The sequence below is a fragment of the Mus caroli genome, chromosome 14 (genome assembly GCF_900094665.2).
Source record: "Mus caroli chromosome 14, CAROLI_EIJ_v1.1, whole genome shotgun sequence".
In the NCBI taxonomy this organism is placed as follows: domain Eukaryota; kingdom Metazoa; phylum Chordata; class Mammalia; order Rodentia; family Muridae; genus Mus; species Mus caroli.
Genome location: NC_034583.1, coordinates 16,165,140 through 16,184,342, shown reverse-complemented (window position 1 = coordinate 16,184,342; position 19,203 = coordinate 16,165,140). Strand labels below are relative to the sequence as shown.

The following is a 19,203-nucleotide window of genomic DNA, read 5'->3' as shown; positions in this document are numbered from 1 at the left end:
AGCCTTCTTACCATGTCTCTGAGCATCCTCAGAGTCATTTTCTTCAGAAGGAACAGGGCATCCTAAGAGTAGATTTAAACAAGGGGGAACATCAGAGCAAGATGGTGAGCTCCATAAGGAAAGTTGCACAGTGGTGATGGAGGTAAAATGGCTAGGGGCATGCTGAGGTCAATAATCCATGTGAGGGGGTTATTATAAGCAAGCTCATCCTTTGGGAGCCTTAGTGAAGTGGTGAGGCTATGGGCTACTACTTGAGCAGCCATTCAATGTGCTTGTGAGTAACCTCTTCATGAGGTTCTCTTTTTAGTGCCAATGATGGAATGCTGAATGAGATTCTTTCCAAGCAAAGATATCCAGCAAAGATAGATAAACCCATATCATCTTGCCAAATGTATAAACCCATAGAGGTCCACTTGCTAAGAAGAGGACAAGGGCTGTCTGAGGATATGAGGGCTCTTATTGGAGAGCTACTGCTTCATAGTTTGGCAGGTCCTTTGGGAGGTGGTAGTGGAGATGAGATATGGGTGGGAGAAAGAACAAGGGAATTGACTGAAAATTAGGAAGCCATTTGCAGTGTTTTGAGGATGGATAGAAGGCTGCTGGGGTCTATGACACTGGAGAGTGATGTACAAAGTGGGATCACCTAGGAAGGCAGAGAAGATGACGACAAGCTGAATTTCAGTCCTCTGCCAGGTAATTTTGGGAAAGGAGATGGCCTCATCAGGTCTCGTTTAAAGGCTCTCCTTTGCATCTGGATGGAGAGTTCACTCAGGAAGACAGAATGGAAGAGGAAAGTTGAAGAGAGAACTTCTCTCACTCTCTCTGAAATTATAATGTCCTTTATAGGACATTGTGGCATATCCCATTTAAAATCCTTATAAAAATTTTGACTTCCAGGGAATTTTTTTTTCTTTTCAGGCAAGTAGACAGCAGTAAACTTTTAGTTTTCTTGTTGTGAAAATCACACTATAATTTACAGTACCTTTATTCCCTTAATTTCCCTTGTAGTAGGTTAAACTAGTGAAATGTTTGATCTGCCATCATGCATGAGACACAATTGCTGCAAAAGGATTGTCTCTGCCAAGCTACTCTTAAGTGTGGCAAGGCCATAGGCTGTGTGGTTAATATTTGATACTAATCAGAATTGTCCAAATGTTGTTATTCCCAATTAGAAGGCCATAGCCTGGAGGGCAAGATGCAGACATGTTTGGGAGGATTAGAATAAAATGAATAATTGAATATAAACCTCCCTATGAAGGCCAGGCACTCAAGAAATCAGAGAAAATATGTTGGGCTCTAAAGAAACTTTCACAAGAAATAGTTATCATTGTCATTATGTATAGGAGGATGCTAAGGTACCAGCCAGGCACCTCTTGGTGTTTAAGATGGGAAAGGACAGTTGACTCACCCAGTTATTTATCCAAACCTCTTAGTGCATCGGTTCACCATGGAATAATACAGCTTGCACAAGAGCAAAACCACTGACAGTCTCCAGACTCTGTATGTTTTCCCAACCTCCTGTCCCTACCCAGTTTCTCCTTCCCATCCCCTCCCTACCTGTTCCATTCCTTCTCGTTCAATAACCTTCAACGTTTCATGTCCTCTTTCGGCGAAGTATGGCGTGTGGACATTCCATTGTGGAGATCCCGTGCTGGTAGTATAGTTTAACATGCACATCTCTTTCCATGCCTTCCTAGTTCTCCATCCGTTCAGGAAGAAAGTCCAATCCAGATGTCTAGCCAAGGAGCAAGCTCTCAGGCGCTAGCATTTATTCATTTTCTTTTCTGTGTCACAAACCTGGTCTAATGATTTATACTTTCCCTCCTCCCAGCCTCTGAAAAGTTGCCAGGGAGAGACTCCTGAGGGACAAGTCATGTCTAGATTGATGTGTGTGAAAGAATTTCCTTTAATTTCTAATCATTGACATATCTTTGATTTATTTTGTTTCCTCTTTGCTGCCTTGGAATACGGCCCCTACTCTATTTTAACTGCACCCTGGTAGTGATCTATTGTGAGTAAAATGGGTTCTGAGCAGCCCAGAGTCAGTTCTCCTGGTCTTTTCTCTAGATGAGATCCTTTTTATTTATTTTTTTTCCTTTCTGTACAGTTTTAGTTTCATTTTACTTTTGGTATTCGTGTTGCATGTAGCAGTTACATCATGCCCCAACTCGCTCATGCCCTACACAGTCCTTGTAGAGTAGCCAGGAACTGGAGAGTGCCCAGAGCCCACTCTCTATGCTTCCACCCATCCCCCAGCCTCCAGCAAGCTCTGGACACGGTCTTATTTTTCCATTAGAAAATAAGACCCTGACAACAGTGTGTTTCTCTTGAAGGCCTTTGCTCAGGACTTTTAAGGGACACTGGTTAGGCTAGAGTAATTACAGCTCTAGCTATAGATGCTTTGTCCATTGGGGGTCATAGTCATGCTTGCCTTTGATAAATGATACCTGTTTTTCCCTTCTACAGAGCTTGAATTCCTCTCTTGAAGGAAACACATAGGCTACATATATATTCCTAAGTTGTGATATATATATGATATGTCCTGGGGTAGCTTATATGTAAAAATGTGTATTTTTATATATAATCATAGAGATATTCCATAGAGAGAGAAATACAACGATCACATTATAGATGCCTCTCTGTACAAGAAGGTGCTTGCTGGAGATTTAATTGAATACTCCTTTGGGACTGTAAGTATCTGCCTTCCTGAAGACAAGTGGTAATTATTTCCTACAGTCTACGGCATTTCCTTGCTTTCAAAACTTCTCCTTAAGTCAACGCTCAGTGATTCCTCCACAATTCCTCTGTGAAAGTTAAGCATCCTGGAGGAGCCATGTGCTTATTTCAGGGACAAAAAACCAACCAAACAAACAAAAACAAAACAAAACAAAAAAACTCTGTTAGTTAATTCAAGGAGATTACTCTTTTTTTTTTTTTCCATGAGTGAGTCATGTAGGAATCTAAGCAAGCCTATAGACTTCTCTAACTTACTAAAGACATAAGATCCCTGTCATCCAATCAGATATAGTTTTTAAAGCCAGTATTTCTATGTGTAACCTACAACTGCCAAGCATCAACTTTGGGTCTTGGCTTACAGACATAAGACTCTTGAAAACAGGAGACCCAGTGTACAACTCATTGATTCATTGGCTCTGGACAATGGAGATGTATCAGCACCCAGGTCTTTCACATTCCTTTGCAGAAGAAGAAGAAGAAGAAGCAAGTTGACTACCCAAGTTCTGGTAGCCTTCACTGTTTGGAAAATGTATAATGTTCTGGGTGAAGCCAAAACAAAAGAGCAACCTTTTTCAACACAATACACAGTTCTGCCCAAATTGGCTCTGCGGAAAGCACTCGGAAGCATCACTTCTACACCCTGAGAACTTTCACACTCTAGCACTCTTTGAGAACTAGACGGCCACACAAAGCCAGTCAACACGCAGCTCCAGAGGCAGTCTCTCCCACCTTCCTCTGCCACAGAGTGACTGTTGTGAGCCAGATCAACTAGCTGGGTGTGTACTCCAGGTGGCTGACTTTAAGCTCTGTCCTTGCCTTTTTCTGATCACAGAAAGCCATGCATAAGACTCTTCTTCTTCTTCAACGGGTAACAGGAGGAGCTGGGCTAAGGGCAGGTAGCATTTCTCATTTATAGGATTTAAAAGATCCTCTTATTCCTCGTGTTTCATCTAACAATATACCTCAGACAAAAGGGTTTTTCTTCTGTAGAGGATTTTGTTTATAATTTTGAGCCTTTGAAGAATGTTTTCATGTTAAGAAACAATGCTTCCCTTCCCTAGACTGATTTAAAAAGTGGGCTGTGGTCTAAGAAGTGTGCCTTAATTTAACAGCATATTTTTTTTTCCCTTTCACACTAGTCTCCTCTTACATATACTCCCTTGGAGACCTAAATTATTTTCCCTCTAGCATCTGGAAACCTCCACTTTGGCCTCTTTGGCAAGGCCGCTTTTCCTCTCCCTTCCAATCCACCCCCCAAATTAAGATTCTGCGATTGCAACTTGGCTGGCCATTTGGTTGCTGATGCCGGAGGCAGATGGCACTGCAGACAGCATGGGCTGCAACCCTTCCTTCCATTCCAGACTTGGTGCTGAAGGGCCAACCAGCAGAGGACCTGAGGCCTGATACCTGATTGCATCAGTGTGCCCCAAGGAAAGAAAAGTGACCATGCTCCATCTGCAGCAGGTTTCATTTCTTAGCAACACGACCTTTGACAACAGAGGAAAAGTCGGGCAAGTGTGTCTCTGAAAAAGCCTTCCACTGTAAACATTCAACAGTAAACAGATAGCTTTCATGGTGTCCATTAGGGAAGTACTTCTGTTTTGTCTCTATAAATACTACTAGGAAGTCATAATGGAAGTATTGGATAGATATCCATTTTATTGTGTTGAAGAAAATCACATGGAAGCTTTCTTCTGCAGCGATGAAACTGCTCAAACATAGTTATCTGTTTTTTAGAGGGAGATGAGATCCAGGATCAGACTCTTGGCACTGACATGACCTCTTCACATCATTGGTACTGGCCCAAGAACAAGAACATTTTGTGGGCCAAAGAGAAAACGAAGTCTCAGGTGGCTTATATATTTTTCTTTCCCAGAGTCAAGTTGGCCTATGGGGGCAATTTATAGAGCATAAAGTTCCAAGAGCTCCAAGACAGAGTGACAAGTAGCCACACCATTAATACTCTGGCCTAGTCCCTCTCTCAGGAAGCTGCTGCAGAGCTGAGGCATGGGGACCCCATCCGCCAATACAGTGAAACCAATGTGTTTGCAAGTTGCCACTGCCACAGCATCCCCAGGATGCTGTCCCAGGACCTTTCAGCCATTTGTCCTCACTGTCCCTAAACATCTGCAGATTGGAGCAGCCACTGAACTGAAATAACACCACAAGCATTTCAAGTCTTAGAGAGGAGAGATGAAACAGCAAGGTCAGGGTTTGCTCTGTTAAAGAGCTGCTCTCCTACAGCAGTCCACTAGATGTCCTCATAGACCTACTCTGCTCTGCTCTCACCCTCTACAGAAAACATTTTCATTGGTGACTGGGAAGAGCGGTGGATGGCTACTAAGACAGGAACTCAGCAAACACCAGTGGAGAGAAGACTTTCTTTCTTTCTTTCTGTTTTTTTAATGACTAGGAATACATGAGAAACTTGTGTTTTAAATAGATACTGAAGTGTTGCAAGTAGGTCTGTGAAACTCAACTTTAGGGGTTTAAAGTACCTCTCTGATACTGGAAACAAATCCTCTGACCCAAAATCAGATGTAGAAAGAAAATAGCCACCAAGAAGGCTCTGGGAATCTGTAATTCACTGGAACCAAAGTGAAGCGTTAGGAAGCTGTAGAGTTGAGGAAGGTGACAGAGGAAGTCTGTGATGTAGTACTGATATAACTTTATTTTATAACCCAAGAATAAAATGCCCACATATTCTGGAACACCTACTACAAGAGGGGCAAATCTTCAGCTCTTCTTTGCTAATCTTCACCATGAGTAATAACGGTCCAGAGGGAATCTCTTAACTGAACATACATCCCTCAAGCCTGATGGATTGCTCCATCAGATGCAAGGTCAGAATCACCCTTCTCCTCGGCTTAGGAAACAGACCTAGAAGCACATAGGTGATGACACACGTGTGACTGGGGTGGTGCAGAAGGGGGGCACGCACTTAACTGGTTGTCTTTACTCTAGACCTTGTGGTTCATGAAGGTTTGTCTATATGTGGGGCTCAATCATTTTTAACTGTTTTTGTCTTGTCTCTGAGCCTCATGTTGATCATTCTTGCTGGTGTGTGTGTGTGTGTGTGTGTGTGTGTGTGTGTGGTGCTCTTTGTCTTTTGAGATTTCTTTTCTGCATTTGGTGGGAGTGTGAAATGACTGGGCAGAAGTGTCGACTAAGAGCATGTTTTCTGTTTTATGCATATGCTGCTCTGGAATGTGACTGCTTATAATTAACAGTTAATCTTCTTATAGCAAATGGGTTTCTGCTGCCTCAGTTACCAGTTGCAGCCTGTTACTGCATGCTAACTATATGAAATTTTACAACAGTGCATGGTCTCTGGAACAGCCAACCATGACAGTTGCAAACAGTCCCTGAAAGCCACTGGTTTGATGTTTTGCTCCTTCCTGAACCTTTTGGAAGTGGGAGGCTTCCATTGCCCATTGTGACAAGTTGATCTCTGTGGGGGGAAAAAGATTCCAAAGTTACCTATTCCCATCACCCTTCCATGTATATATATATATATATATATATATATATATATATATACATGAACTTTCTTTCCCCATAAATGTGTCACATTCTATTACCATGCATGAACCCGAAATGGCAGTATGAAAATGAAAACCAGGAACTGTTGCTAATGAGAAACATAGCATTTCTGAGTTTGATGGGATTTTCTGCTACAGCATTTGATTTAAAAACAGAAAAAATAGAAAACAACTTTCAAAATAATTTATCTACAGTGAAACAACAAACAAACAAAACAAAAAAAAAATCATCTCCATTCTCCTCGTCTTTGTAAGTAACAAGTCCATATGTCCAGTTAAAGCACTAAGAAAGAAAAAGCAAAAGACTGGCTTTCTAAGTTAAATACCAGATCTGGATACGATTCAGCTAAATTTATTTTCATGTCTTCCATTGAAGATTTTTCTTTTCTCCCATTCTTGACTTCAGCCACTGCTGTTGATCAGGATGACCTGGACATTGGCTGCAAGCCTTGGGGGTTCCTCTGACTCAAATGCTATGGCAGATTCTTAGTTTTATATTTTTGGTAACAAGCTAAGAGCAAAAGAATGACACACTTTAAGTTGAACAGGGCTGGGGTTGCATGTTAATCAGAGCAACAGTTAGGACGCTAAAGGACCATGTCACTGGGACTGTGAGCCTATTCACAGGAATGGAGATGCTGTTGGAGGTCTCTCATTCATCTCCCCCCAGTGCCTGCTCTTCACAGTCATGATGTTCCCCTTGCTTGACAAGCCAGCCCACTGTATGGCAAGTCATTAAGGTCTTAGAACAGGGCTTGACCCATGTGAGAGATTTAAACCCTTTCCTGGTGACTGTAACATTCAAAGAGAGTAAAACCACAAGCATTATTTTAAACTAAGAGGGCGACCATTCTCTACAAAGGAAAAGAAAGAGGGATAGTGTGGAGGACGGGGTGGGAGTGGAGATAACACCTCCTTGGTCCAAGTTCAGTGATTGGCTGTGATACTTGGAAGATTAATGAGTTTTTCTCCTACCCTGTAAGAGGAGCAGGCTGGTTCCTGCTAAGTGAGAAGCAGACATGTTTGCCTGTTATAGCATCAAAAAGAGGTACAGTGGCTTCTCTTGTACTGAAATATAAATTGACCACAAGAATAAAATGGAAAACAATGGGGGCATTAAATTAACGAGCTTTGCGTGTCGGTATTTGAGGTGGCTCCAGGGTCAGTACCAAACCCTCCCACTGTGCCAGAGTCTTAAAAGAACCACTGAGGGTTCCTGAAAATGCCAGCAAGATATTTCACATGCCAAGCCTTTCATGTTTTGTTGTTTATAATTTCTCTTGGCTAATAATTTCTGTGTAAGGAAAAAAGTATGATTAAACCAACTAATTGCCTTCTAATTCTCTGGTGGGCAGGGAGAGAAAGGCAGCTCTCCCAGTTGATACTCCCATGAGTAGCTAAAAGCAATCTAGGAAACCAACATCTCATATTGCTTTGGGTGATTTTTTTTTTTTTTTTGTGAACTTCCTTTAATGTATCCAGCGTTAGCCCTGAGTAGCGGCATTTCTTATATGGACAGATTTGGATATTTGTTCTGTCAAGAGTAAATTTAAATTCCTGTAGCTATCATGTAAACTCACTCCTGGGAAGTTCAACGAAAGCATCCTCAGATCTGATATTAACACGTAATCGTTTCACATTTAATTTGATGGAAACTTGTCGCAGGTTCTGCCTAATGCCCAGAAATAGATGAAAATGAGAAAACCTACATATTAGATATGTTTATATCCTGCAAAAAACATTTATTGTACCAAATAAGCAATTCATATAACTGATGGGCTGTGTGTCTCTTTTGCCCTCCTGCATTAATTTTGTCAGGGGGAGAACGGTGGTTACATCTTTTTTTTTTTTTTCTGTCTGTAATTTGCTCTTTTTTTTTTTTTCATCCAAGAAACGGGATGTGTTCAGCCATGCCTTCTTCCTGTGGTCACAGCTCCATCGTGGGGACAAAAATAATATGCAACAGCCTTGGGGAATGATAAAGGCAATTTATATTTTCACTGCTTCTTTTTAGTTTTGATGTACAACCAAACTGTCACCAACAATCACTGCATTTTTTTTTCCTGTTTCTGGGTCAAGACTGTTAACGTGAACTAAGACCTGTGTTCAATCCTCCAGCGCCCTTCCAGCTGCCTTGCTGTATGTGACCTTGCCATTAACTGCGCTCTTCCTCTCCTCCCATCCAACCACATGGTTATAGCCAAGATGTCCATCTACAAGAGAATGAGACGAGCATGTTGTTTTGATTGCGGACGTTCTGAGCGTGACTGCTCATGCATGTCAGGCCGTGTGCGTGGTAACGTGGACACCCCTGAGAGAACCTTCCCGCTTTCTTCTGTCTCTGTTAATGATTGCTCCACCAGTTTCCGTGCCTGTAAGTTTAACCTCAACACACCCAGTTCCATGTCTGTGCTCGTCTGTGGTAATCAGCCCTGTGTTTTGTGTTGTGCCCTGTGGTCCTGTGAGTCCAGCGAGCTCATGTTGCCATTCTAATGTGGTCTTGTATGTGATGACATGTTGCTTGTGTTCCTGTGTATATGATGAAAAGGCTTTCCCTTTTGCCCTGTTTCATGCTTCTTGTGATAGTGAACAAAACAGGCATGTGACAGCCTGCTGATCGCCTTCCTCTCTCTTGCCTAAATAGGTGAAGATGGAAATCCAAGTGATAGGATAGCAAGCACTATATTAATAGAAGATATGTGAAAATGTTGGAATTTGGATTTAGAAGTGACCATTAATTGGGGTAGAGTAAAAAGATGGAAGAAAAGGAATAGGAGAAAAGGCTTGCTAGCATTTCAAAATACAACAGCATCTAGATGCAGATGTTTATTCATATACATGTGTGTATATTCATATGTGTATGTGTGTTTATTCCTATGTATTTCTTGCTAGAGTCTCATTCCTTAGTACCAGATGGTATTTTTTCAGTTCTTGAAGAGAATATTTATTTTTAAATCTGTCAACCTCCATAGACTGGTAATTTGTAGTGCTTCCTTTCAAAAAGTTGGCCCGTTCAAAGGAGGCTCCTGGGACACTCATTAACATCTTATATTTTCCCAACAATTTAGTCCCACTTTACCAAGGTATTGTGCAGCAGTCATGAGTCTGAATATCAAAAGATTGAAATCCCAAATCTGCAGGATTTTCTTCACTTTATGATAAGCTCAGGCCTTTGTCACCGCCAGGCTCTTTCCTGCACTAGATGCCGAAATAGTTGTGCGTTTGACAGCTGCTGAGTCTGATGCACCAAATTCCTGGGGTCATACTCCTCTATTTCCATTTGGCTGGCACAGTTGGTAGATGATGTTGTTGTGGTATGCTTTGGTTTGAGATGCTGAGATGTCTTTCCTTGTCCACTGGCAGAAGATCTTGAATTCTGCACAAGGACTTGAATGCTCTTGAACTATGACCATAACTGAGAACTCCCATTAGTGATAGTTTAGGAAGTGAGAGAAGATGACTGTCTCTCCGTGCCTTAACCATTTCTCTTTAAAGAACCCAGCACAATTCTTGGTGCTGTTTTGGCACTCCGTCCATCCACTCTGCCTCTGAATAATCAAAAGTGGTTAGGCTTTTTCTTCCTTGATGTGGTTCACATCCACCACAAGGGAGAAGAGGAACGTTTAGTTTCTGAGCATTTGTTCCTATGGCAAGTGTGTGTAGCTGAGTCACCATTGTCTGTGTTGAAGATAGTCTCAACACAATGGACTTGAGACCACAGGTCACTGTCTGGCAGGAGAGAGCACTGCCTTCACTAGCTAGATTGCTAAGCCATGCCAGGTACTGATGTTTAAAGCTCCAGTTCGTGTTTGTAGTCTGTAAGTTGTATGTTGATGTATAGACTAAAACTATATATTAAAGCTATATAATGAAGAGGCTTGATCTGAGACCAGTGAACCCCCTTCTGATTCACAATGCATTGCTCCTTGAAAAGTGCTGAACTGACTTAAAAGTGATACTTAATGAGACTTGTACTGAGAAATATTATGGACTACACCAACCACATTGGCCCAAGAGCTTAGAAAGGACTTTTCTTTTGGTTTCCTCTGGTTTGGTTTCAATTTGTTCTTACACATGCTCACTTCGAGTCCATACCCCTTTATCTTTTCTCCTGCAAGAATGTTTCCTCATTTATGTGCTATGCAGCCTGGGTAACCCAAGTCACAACTATACAAAGCATTTGTCTGTGATGTACATCAAGACCTCAGGTTCAAAAATGAGTCGGTTAGGAAGACATTGGGGTAAGCTATGGTGGCGCCATTGGGTCACATCTCTTTGATTGGTAGTAGTGTCTGTGAATGCCAGCACTCTACAGCTGACAGCCCAACTTCTTTTCTAAAATAACTGCTTGGCCACAGATTTGTTAGAAAAAAAAAAATAAGGAGCCAGTCTGACTCTGAGCTAGGATCCTGTCATGAGCTGTGGTCACGTCTTGGCCCACTGGCCTTTCTGCTCTAAACATAGTAAAAATCTATGTCCCTATTTGAAGCTCATGGTGTCCAGAGTGTGCAGTTTGCATTTTACTCAAGAAAAAAACCATAGTTAGAGGGGTTTCTCAGCTCTGCAATTTAATCCAAATACTGGTGGAGGCCAGGAGAAGAAAATCTTGGGGTCAGAATGTCCCATCCTCTCAGATATATCCTGTTCACAATATTATCATCCTTCTGGCTCCTGCATCACTAATATCACTGTGGGAGACAGCAGGATTCAAGCTCTAAGCGGCATTGACAGCTCGAGTGGTGGTTTGCCTTCTCTGTTTCATCATCTTCACTTCATCACACAAAGGCAGATTTCATCCAGCCCTGTGTGAGACCACTCACCTTTGACCACAAATAATAAGTTAGAAAAATCCACTCCAAGTTGAACCCCTTTATAGGACTATGTCAGCCCTTCTTTTTCAATTAAAAACAAACAAACAAACAAACAAAAACCAAAAAAACCTTCAGTCTCTGCTGAATTCCACTGGCAGTGTGCCACGGCAATGTCCGGGCACCCCATCCGGGTGGGTAGTCGGTTGGGTGGTGTCCATTTGACAGAGTGAATAGACTCGGAGCAGTGGTGAGAGTGGGCTTTTCATTAAATATGAGCAGACGTGAAATGGAGAGGGTTTGACAATTAGAGATGGCAGGAGAAGGGCCCTGGAATCAAAGTGAGCTCACATGGGCAGATCAGATTACTTCTCTTACATTCTTTAGTTGTTCTGAAGATCATTTTGAATTAGTGTCAGTGGAACCATGATGGGTTTTGCCCTTTGTCTTTTACGCCGGGCCTGTATTGTTTCCCAAGACACTCATTAAAGGTCATTACACTATTACGGGGCTTGCTTTGGTCGCAGGGTTTCCAGTTGAGCCAGTTGCGCTTTGGAGACTGCCTAATTCGTTCCCCTCTTGCCTAGTCTTTCCCTCTGCGATATTTTTTTCGACTTATAAAGGAAAGGATTTCCGTTTTTAAGGGACTTTAAATTGAAACACAAAGCCCCATTACATGTTTTCTGAAGTGGTAAGGGAAGTCCTGGTTCCCATGGGGTGGTCCTATATTAACAGTGTTTACAGGGATTTGAAAATCTGTCTTCTAAGAGCTGTTTGACACACCTCTCCTTGGAGGCGTGGCCCATGACCTAGGAACAGTCCTTGTTAAGGCTGGTGCTAGGAGGCCATTTGTCTAATATTGTACTCACAAGGAGATGGGAAGCCAAGCCATTCATAAGGCCTTCAGAGGGGAAGGACTGAATTTTACAGATATTTTTGTTTATAAGTATCATGAGCCTGGGGAGCTAGCTCAGTTGGACTTGATATGCAAGCACAAGAATCTTGAGTTTGGATCCCAGAACCCACATAAAAAGCCAGGCATGATGGTTCATACCTCTAATTCCAGCACATGCTGGGCGGGTGAAGAATGAAAACAGGCAGATTCCTGAATCTCATTTGTCATTTAACCTAGCCAGATTGATTCTCTTCAGATTTAATGAGAGACCCTGTCTCACACATGCATACTCCCCTACACACACACACACACACACACACACACACACACACACACACTAACCACTCATCCACACACCCACACACCCACACATACACCCACACAAAACTAGGGTGGATAGTGATCATAGAGGATACATAAGCCGAATTGCTCAATATTTAAGTCTAGACTGGGTATTCATTTCTCAAGACTAGAATAAGGTTGGACACTAAATCTAGATGGAGTGCTCAGTCTAGAATTACAGCATCATTTTCTGATTATGTAGGTTTTATTTATACTTCAGACAGTTTGGGCACTGTGTCAGCTCCCTTCACAAACACCAGGATACTATGCATCTGACTTCTTCACAAGCCTCTGTTCTAGTACAGAAAAAAAAAAAAAAAAAGAGCAGACCTCCCAACATAAAATCTCACATGTGTCAATATAGATATACATTTTAATCAGTTCTGCTCTGCCCAATATAACTTTGTGAAATGGACATTCTCTCTCTTTGGAAGTTTACCCTTGATTCCAGTTTTGCCTGGTGGTCTGGTTGCCAAGTGTAATAGAAAGGGACAATTAAAATTATGATGTAGTGACAATGAAAGGCCTTATTGATTTGGACCTGCCTAGACCTGCCTGATGTGATTCTGGTGACAGTTCGTCAGTAACGCTGGTGTAAGCAAATTAATCAAGTGGGGGAGGGGGAGAAAAGCAGACCTTTGGGTTTGCACTGGGAACTGGTGTTAGCTCAAGCATACCTGTGATTCTTCAGACCATCTTTCTCTCACTCACTGGGAGTTTGCCTGAACAATTGCACAGAGGATTCAGAAAATTACCGAAGCTCATTTTAAACTGTGCATGACGTTTCCTTCCTGTACACAGAGATCACAGACATTCAGCTCAGATGGTTAGGCTGCGAGGAGCAACCCAATCAGATTAGCTGGAAAGGAGACACACCAAAGTCAGGTTAGAGTAATCGTGAGTCTTGCCAGATACTAAACCAAACCCTGCTTATCCTCAGTGGTCTTTGGTTTGTTCAGGAAGAGAATTAACATTGTCAATTGAGCTGAAGTCTTTCCATGGAACTAATGGCATTTTGAAGAACATAAAGGCAGATACTAGGGCAAGATACTAGAAACAGCTTTAAAGTCTTCCCCAGGACACACCTATGCCAACAGTCTTCAGAGCCCTGGAAGAGACATGAGGTTTAGCAAGCTGCATTTAAGCACCACCAGTCTGTAATCATAGCATCACCTTGATAGACAGTTTGGAGGGACTCCCCAAGTCCCCACCTCCTGAGTCTTCAATGTTACACATTTACTTCTGGGACCCAATGACTTTTCTTCCTGTCATCAGTGAAGAAACAGGGAAAAAGAAATCCAGAGGGTACTTGGCATACAAGCTAATTTTAGAATTTCACGTTTTTTTTTTTAATTGATATATATTGATGGAAATGCATAGGATACAATGTGAGTTTTCCATGTGTGCAGACATAGTGTCAAGATCTTATCAGCCTAATTAGCATGTGCGTCATCTCAAACATCATTTCTCATGATGAAACCTCCACAATCTTCTCTCTAGCTGTTTTGAATGACATACTCTGAGTATCATCACCTGGAGAGAGCCTGCTACCCCACTGGGCTCCAGAGTTCCTTCTTCCCATTTCATTACAACTTTTGCTCAATGACTGCCTCCTCCCCGAACCTCTCATGCATTCTCTGTAAGTTCATGAATCTGTGTCTCTAATGCCTCCCTCTGTTTTCATGCACCTTGTGCCAATGTTTTCATATCCATTTTCATTCTCTCTCTCTCTCTACTTCCCTCAACCCCATCACACACATTGGTAGCAAACACTAACAGAGCCTTTTAATTCTCAGGCTCTTCAGCCAACGTTGGCCCTACATGGGAAGTGACAATAGGATAAGGAAGACAAGTGCGACCTGGCTACCATTTTACCCATCATAAGAGACCAAGATTAACAATGTTCCCATGAAGAGACTCTTCAAATATAGTCATTGCCCCAAGCAAGGTCACTGAAGCCAACATCTCTTGCTTAATTTCCAGTAGGCACATTGGGCAGAGTGTTGACTGGAAAGTTTTTCTCTTCAAGTAAAGAGTCGCCTCACACACAGTGGTGAGCTGCTAGAGTGAGTAATGTCTAAGGCAGAAATCAACCTTTGTCAATAACTTCCTGGGAACATAACTCCTGAAATTAATCATCTTCAAAGAAGAACCCCAAACAAAACCCATTTTCATCCAGTATGTGATGCTGGTGTATACAAGTGCCACGTCAAAGGAAGTAATTGGTTTACAGTAAGAGGTCCTGCACCTTCCCCCTGCCCCCAGACAAAGTTCTGTTGAATCCCTTAAAGCAAATAACCTGTGACAGTGTACTGGGTTCAAATGGAAGAGAACGTTACAGTAGGCTGAAGAGTCAGTTTCAAAGGACATTCTCTGACATGGGATTGAGAAACGGGAAGTAAAAAGGCCAGAATGGGGGAAGAAGAAAGGACCCATTCTATGTACACTGTCACTTAGACACTTCCCTTTCCAGGAGTTCTGTGCTATAATAAATAACTCTGGCTCTTTAACAGCAAATGAAGAAATACGTTGGCATAGGTACACCAGACAGAGGTCCTTATTCAAGGTGACATGGAAATTATGCTTGCATCTTTATTTTAGGACAGTGGCCGGCTATCAGAATACTGGTCTTGACAGCTGTAACCACAAGGCAGTGGGTTCTTCTTACCTCCATGGTGGAGGACAGATGGAGCCAGCTAGCACACCATTTCTTCTCCTCCTACACTATCATGGGCGACAGATGCCAGAGCCAGCCTGCTCTTCACTTAAGCCTTCTTGTCAAGGCTCTGCCTTGAGCCCAAATTCTGACCTTTACTTGATGAAATAAATTACTGATGAACAAGCAGAGGTTTGAATTAGAGCAGGCTTGGAGCAAATGTCAAGCCCATCTCCCTCCTCCTACCTCCACCAGGAGCATGGATTAGACCAAGTCTGGAGTTTCCAATGCCTTAGGCTTTATGGGTCTGGGGAGATATAACTTATTAACAAAGAGTTATTAAATTTTTATCAATTTTACAACACAATGTAAATGCCTCCTATGAATCTACATTGTATTCATTATCATTTAAAACGTTAATTAAGTCAAAGTTGCATTTAATTTCTCTCTAAATGGGCCTCTGGGAAGAGGCTTTTAGAAACATCTGTGGGAGCAGGCAGCTATGGAGCCGGGAAACCCCCAGTCTACATTCAGGAGAAGTTCCTTGAACTGATTGCTATGGTGTGTCTGCAGCTAATTTGTTATGATATGATTGGGCATTGTCTCAATTTGACATCAGACTAACAGTGGGCAAAGCCAGTCGAGAGACACTGTGGGCTGCTGCACTGGCTTCTAGGCATCCTTCCTTTAGACACCACCTACATGGGTGGCACAGTTCATATGTGGCACCTCTGATCTCCATTGCACATTGGGATCTTTCCCATCATTTAAGATGTTTAGATCTTCATTTGAGATAGACAGTTGTTGCCTGGCTCAGTCACATTAGGACATTTTCTGTGGCACGCACAGAAAAGATATCTGTCTTTGATTTCCACTTGAGCCCAGAAGTACAGGTCACTATAACCCTTTGGTAAGAAAAGGCACAGTGAGATTTGATGAAAACTAGCTTTCCGGATTTGAACTAGCAGTGGTACCCTTAGCTTATGTGAGCACAGAGCAACAATCCCACATGTCTTTACTTCTATACATAACATGGGGGCAAGGTTTGCTACTTGGTTATCTTGGATTATGTTCCGACTAGATGGTGATGTCACTACACTAAGTCTAAGGTACTCTGCCAAAGCAGCAAGAATGGGCAGCTGTGTTGTTTAATTTAAAATGTATGTGGCCTTTGCTTCCTGCCTTGCAGGTGCTACTGTTGTGGGCAGATTCTAATTCACCCCTGCTACAGGCAGTTAGCACTCGCTGCGAGCCGATGTAGCGGTAAACTGAGGCAGCTGTCGTACACCTCATCTGTGTAGTTTTAGTCATTTGGTGAGGAAGCAGTGGTAAAGCTGGGATTTGAATACAGGTTGGTATGGCTCCATTGTCCCTGGGTAAGTTGGGGAACTTAGATCTTTGCATTAATGAATAAGGTTCATAACCCAGTTCATCTCTGAGGGAAGAAAAAGAGAAGTTCATGGCAGTGTTGGAGCTAGATATGCACAATGTCAGAGTCCTTGAAAAGCAAGCAGCCCGGGAATCCATCCCATAATCAGCCACCAAACCCAGACACTAGTGCATATGCCAGCAAGATTTTGTTGAAAGGACCCTGATATAGCTGTCTTGAGTGAGGCTATGCCAGTGCCTGGCAAATACAGAAGTGGATGCTCACAGTTGTCTATAGGATGGAACACAGGGCCCACAATGGAGGAACTAGAGAAAGAACCCAAGGAGCTGAAGGGGTCTGCAATCCTATAGGTGGAACAACAATTTAAACTAACCAGTATCCTTAGAGCTCATGTCTCAAGCTGCATATGTAGCAGAAGATGGCCTAGTCAGCCATCATTGGGAAGAGAGGTCCCTTGGTCTTGCAAACTTTATAAGCCCTAATACAGTGGAATGCCAGGGCCAAGAAGTGGGAGTGGGTGGCTAGGGGAGCAGGGCAGGGGGAGGGTATAGGGAATTTTCGGGATAGCATTTGAAATGTAAGTAAAGAAAATATCTAATAAAAAATACTATTAAGAAGAAAAAAAAAAGCAGCTACCCGCAAGGCTTGGGATTCATTCTGTAGAATGTGGGGAAAGAAGAAGAGACGATTAAATAGGCCTTGGTAGAGGCCAGGCAAGGGTGCTGCTCTTAATATTCAGTGCAATAGGAAGCACCTAAGATGTCAGATTGGGGAAGGGAATCAACAGGGCCACTGTAGTGGGTTCCATAAAGATCCCAATCATGGTGAGATATCTGAGAAACCCTTCTCCACCCCCACAAGAGGGAAAAGGCCAGAGGCTGTGATGGGAAGAGAGTAGAGGAGCTCTAAGGAGGTTTTGAAGAAAGCCAGCAGGGTCCCCTCAGATGAAGGCCACTACCAAATACTGGCCCAAGAAGTTGTGGTTTCCTTAAAAACAATTAACAGATCGGGGAGGAGTTGGATTCCATTTTTTAGTGAAATTTCCTAAGCCAAGTTCTCCCAGGCTGACTGGCAGCTGGGGTGGAATTCCTACTTGAGATTTTTGGAGTTTTCTTTGGGGGAGGGACATTAACTTAATTTGGCAAGAATTGGAGACCTACCTGGCTGTGCTCCATCTATTTCCTTTTCTTACCCAGTATTTCTTTCTCCATACACCATTCTCCCCAAATGAATAAACCTTGAGCGTGTTGAAGGTGACAGAGGTGGTCAGCTCAAGGGCTGTTGTGATAGTATTGGCTCAGGCAGAGCATTGGACAAATGAGGCCACCAGCTGGGACACATGACCAGCCCCTAAGGGTCCTGGCTTCAACAGCGTGCGGTAGCTTCAGTTCCAGATCATGGAAATTATTTTTGAACATCTCTTAGTATGGCAGGGACGCTTTCCCCCTCCCATCTATCTCAGGGAGACAGCGTGTCTCCTTCCATGGACCGAATCTACAGAGCGGGGAAATAATAAGTAATTCACTGCCTGCTCACTAAAACCCACTGCAGTTTTCCACTGCTTACCCTACTCCAGGGGAAACAAGAAACACATTTCCTGTGAGGTACACACAGACACACAGACACACAGACAGACAGAGAGAGAGAGAGAGAGAGATCGATCATGTAGCATTTCTAAGGATTGTGGCACAGTTTTCTTTTCCATTTTACTTCTTTCTGCATAAACCCCCATTCCCCCCTCTGTATTCATTGTCCACATCTATACCTGTGACATTTATGTGCACCGTCAACCCTAAAGGTGAACTAAAACAGCATAGAAAAGTTCTGTGCTTGGATCTCACCATAGTGGTAGGTTGTATGTGCTAAGGATGCCAACTTCCAGAAGTAGAATGTAGCTGAGTGCACTTGACCATCTAGCTGTCTGATAGCTTCTACTCTCTTGGCCTTTAACCAGTAGGCCAAGCCAGGTGATCCTCCATTTGCTACAAGAGTTCTGCTTCTTCTCTAAACAAAGTCTGCAAAGACAGACAGAATGAAGGCAGCCATTTTCAAAACACTGGGGATGGGAGAAACCTCTCTGTGTGTCTAGATAGTGCCTGTTTTGAAGGTAGATTTCTACATGTATGCAGAGTCTTGTGAGGAAGCAGGTTTCTTATGATCAGCTTAGAAGGGCTGGGCTAAACCAAAGTTGGCCTCCCCCCACCCCCATGCACACACTTCTTCCTTCCTTCCTTCCTTCCTTCCTTCCTTCCTTCCTTCCTTCCTTCCTTCTTTCCTTCCCTCCTTCTTCCCTCCTTCCTTCCCTCCTCCCTTCCTCTTTGACCATTTCATTTGATCATCATTGGTAGGTACATTTCTCTCACATCCAAGGACAACAGTATAAGGTACAAGCGAATTCTCTTGGAGTCTTTTAGTTAGCTAGGAAGAACCTGTCCTAGCCCCTTCACACAGAATGTGAGTGGCAATCATCCCCTTGGCTACAGTGGAAATACAAACTAAAAATGAGCTCTTAAGGCCCATCCATCTCAGGGTTGATCACCTCTCATGACTTTTAAATGGAGTAAGGCAATTCCTGCTCCAGAGCTAGAACTATACTAGTTGTGTGGATGATGACAGAGGGGCCAGAGCTGTGCCAGATGGATAGATGGTGACTGGAGCATTTATAGACCGAGGCACATGAACCATCCTCTGGGAGCAGTGTTCTTGACATGGCCTAACATTAGCTTTCTGGGCTGGAACCTGTTGGATCTTATTCAATCAAGAATGGATTTAGGGGCTGCCTTCCTTCCGTACATGGTCAGAAGTGTAGCAGTCTGGTGTCACTGACTTGGCAT

General features: G+C 42.9%; 1 protein-coding gene across 27 annotated transcripts in view; it reads left to right on the top strand.

Moving 5' to 3' along the window:
- The window catches only part of Kcnma1 (potassium calcium-activated channel subfamily M alpha 1), a 702,678-nt gene that overhangs the window by 566,532 nt on the left and 116,943 nt on the right, over positions 1 to 19,203 (top strand). For 9 of the 27 annotated variants that reach the window (XM_029468754.1, XM_021182647.2, XM_029468755.1 and 6 more), the window contains 2 exons: positions 2,003 to 2,011; positions 8,479 to 8,652. The exons of 10 other annotated variants lie outside the window; for them this stretch is intronic. In XM_029468754.1, coding sequence (XP_029324614.1) covers positions 2,003 to 2,011; positions 8,479 to 8,652 — 183 coding nt within the window. The remainder of the gene's footprint in view (positions 1 to 2,002; positions 2,012 to 8,478; positions 8,653 to 19,203) is intronic. 8 more of the 27 variants (XM_021182653.2, XM_021182652.2, XM_021182660.2 and 5 more) reach the window with 1 other exon arrangement.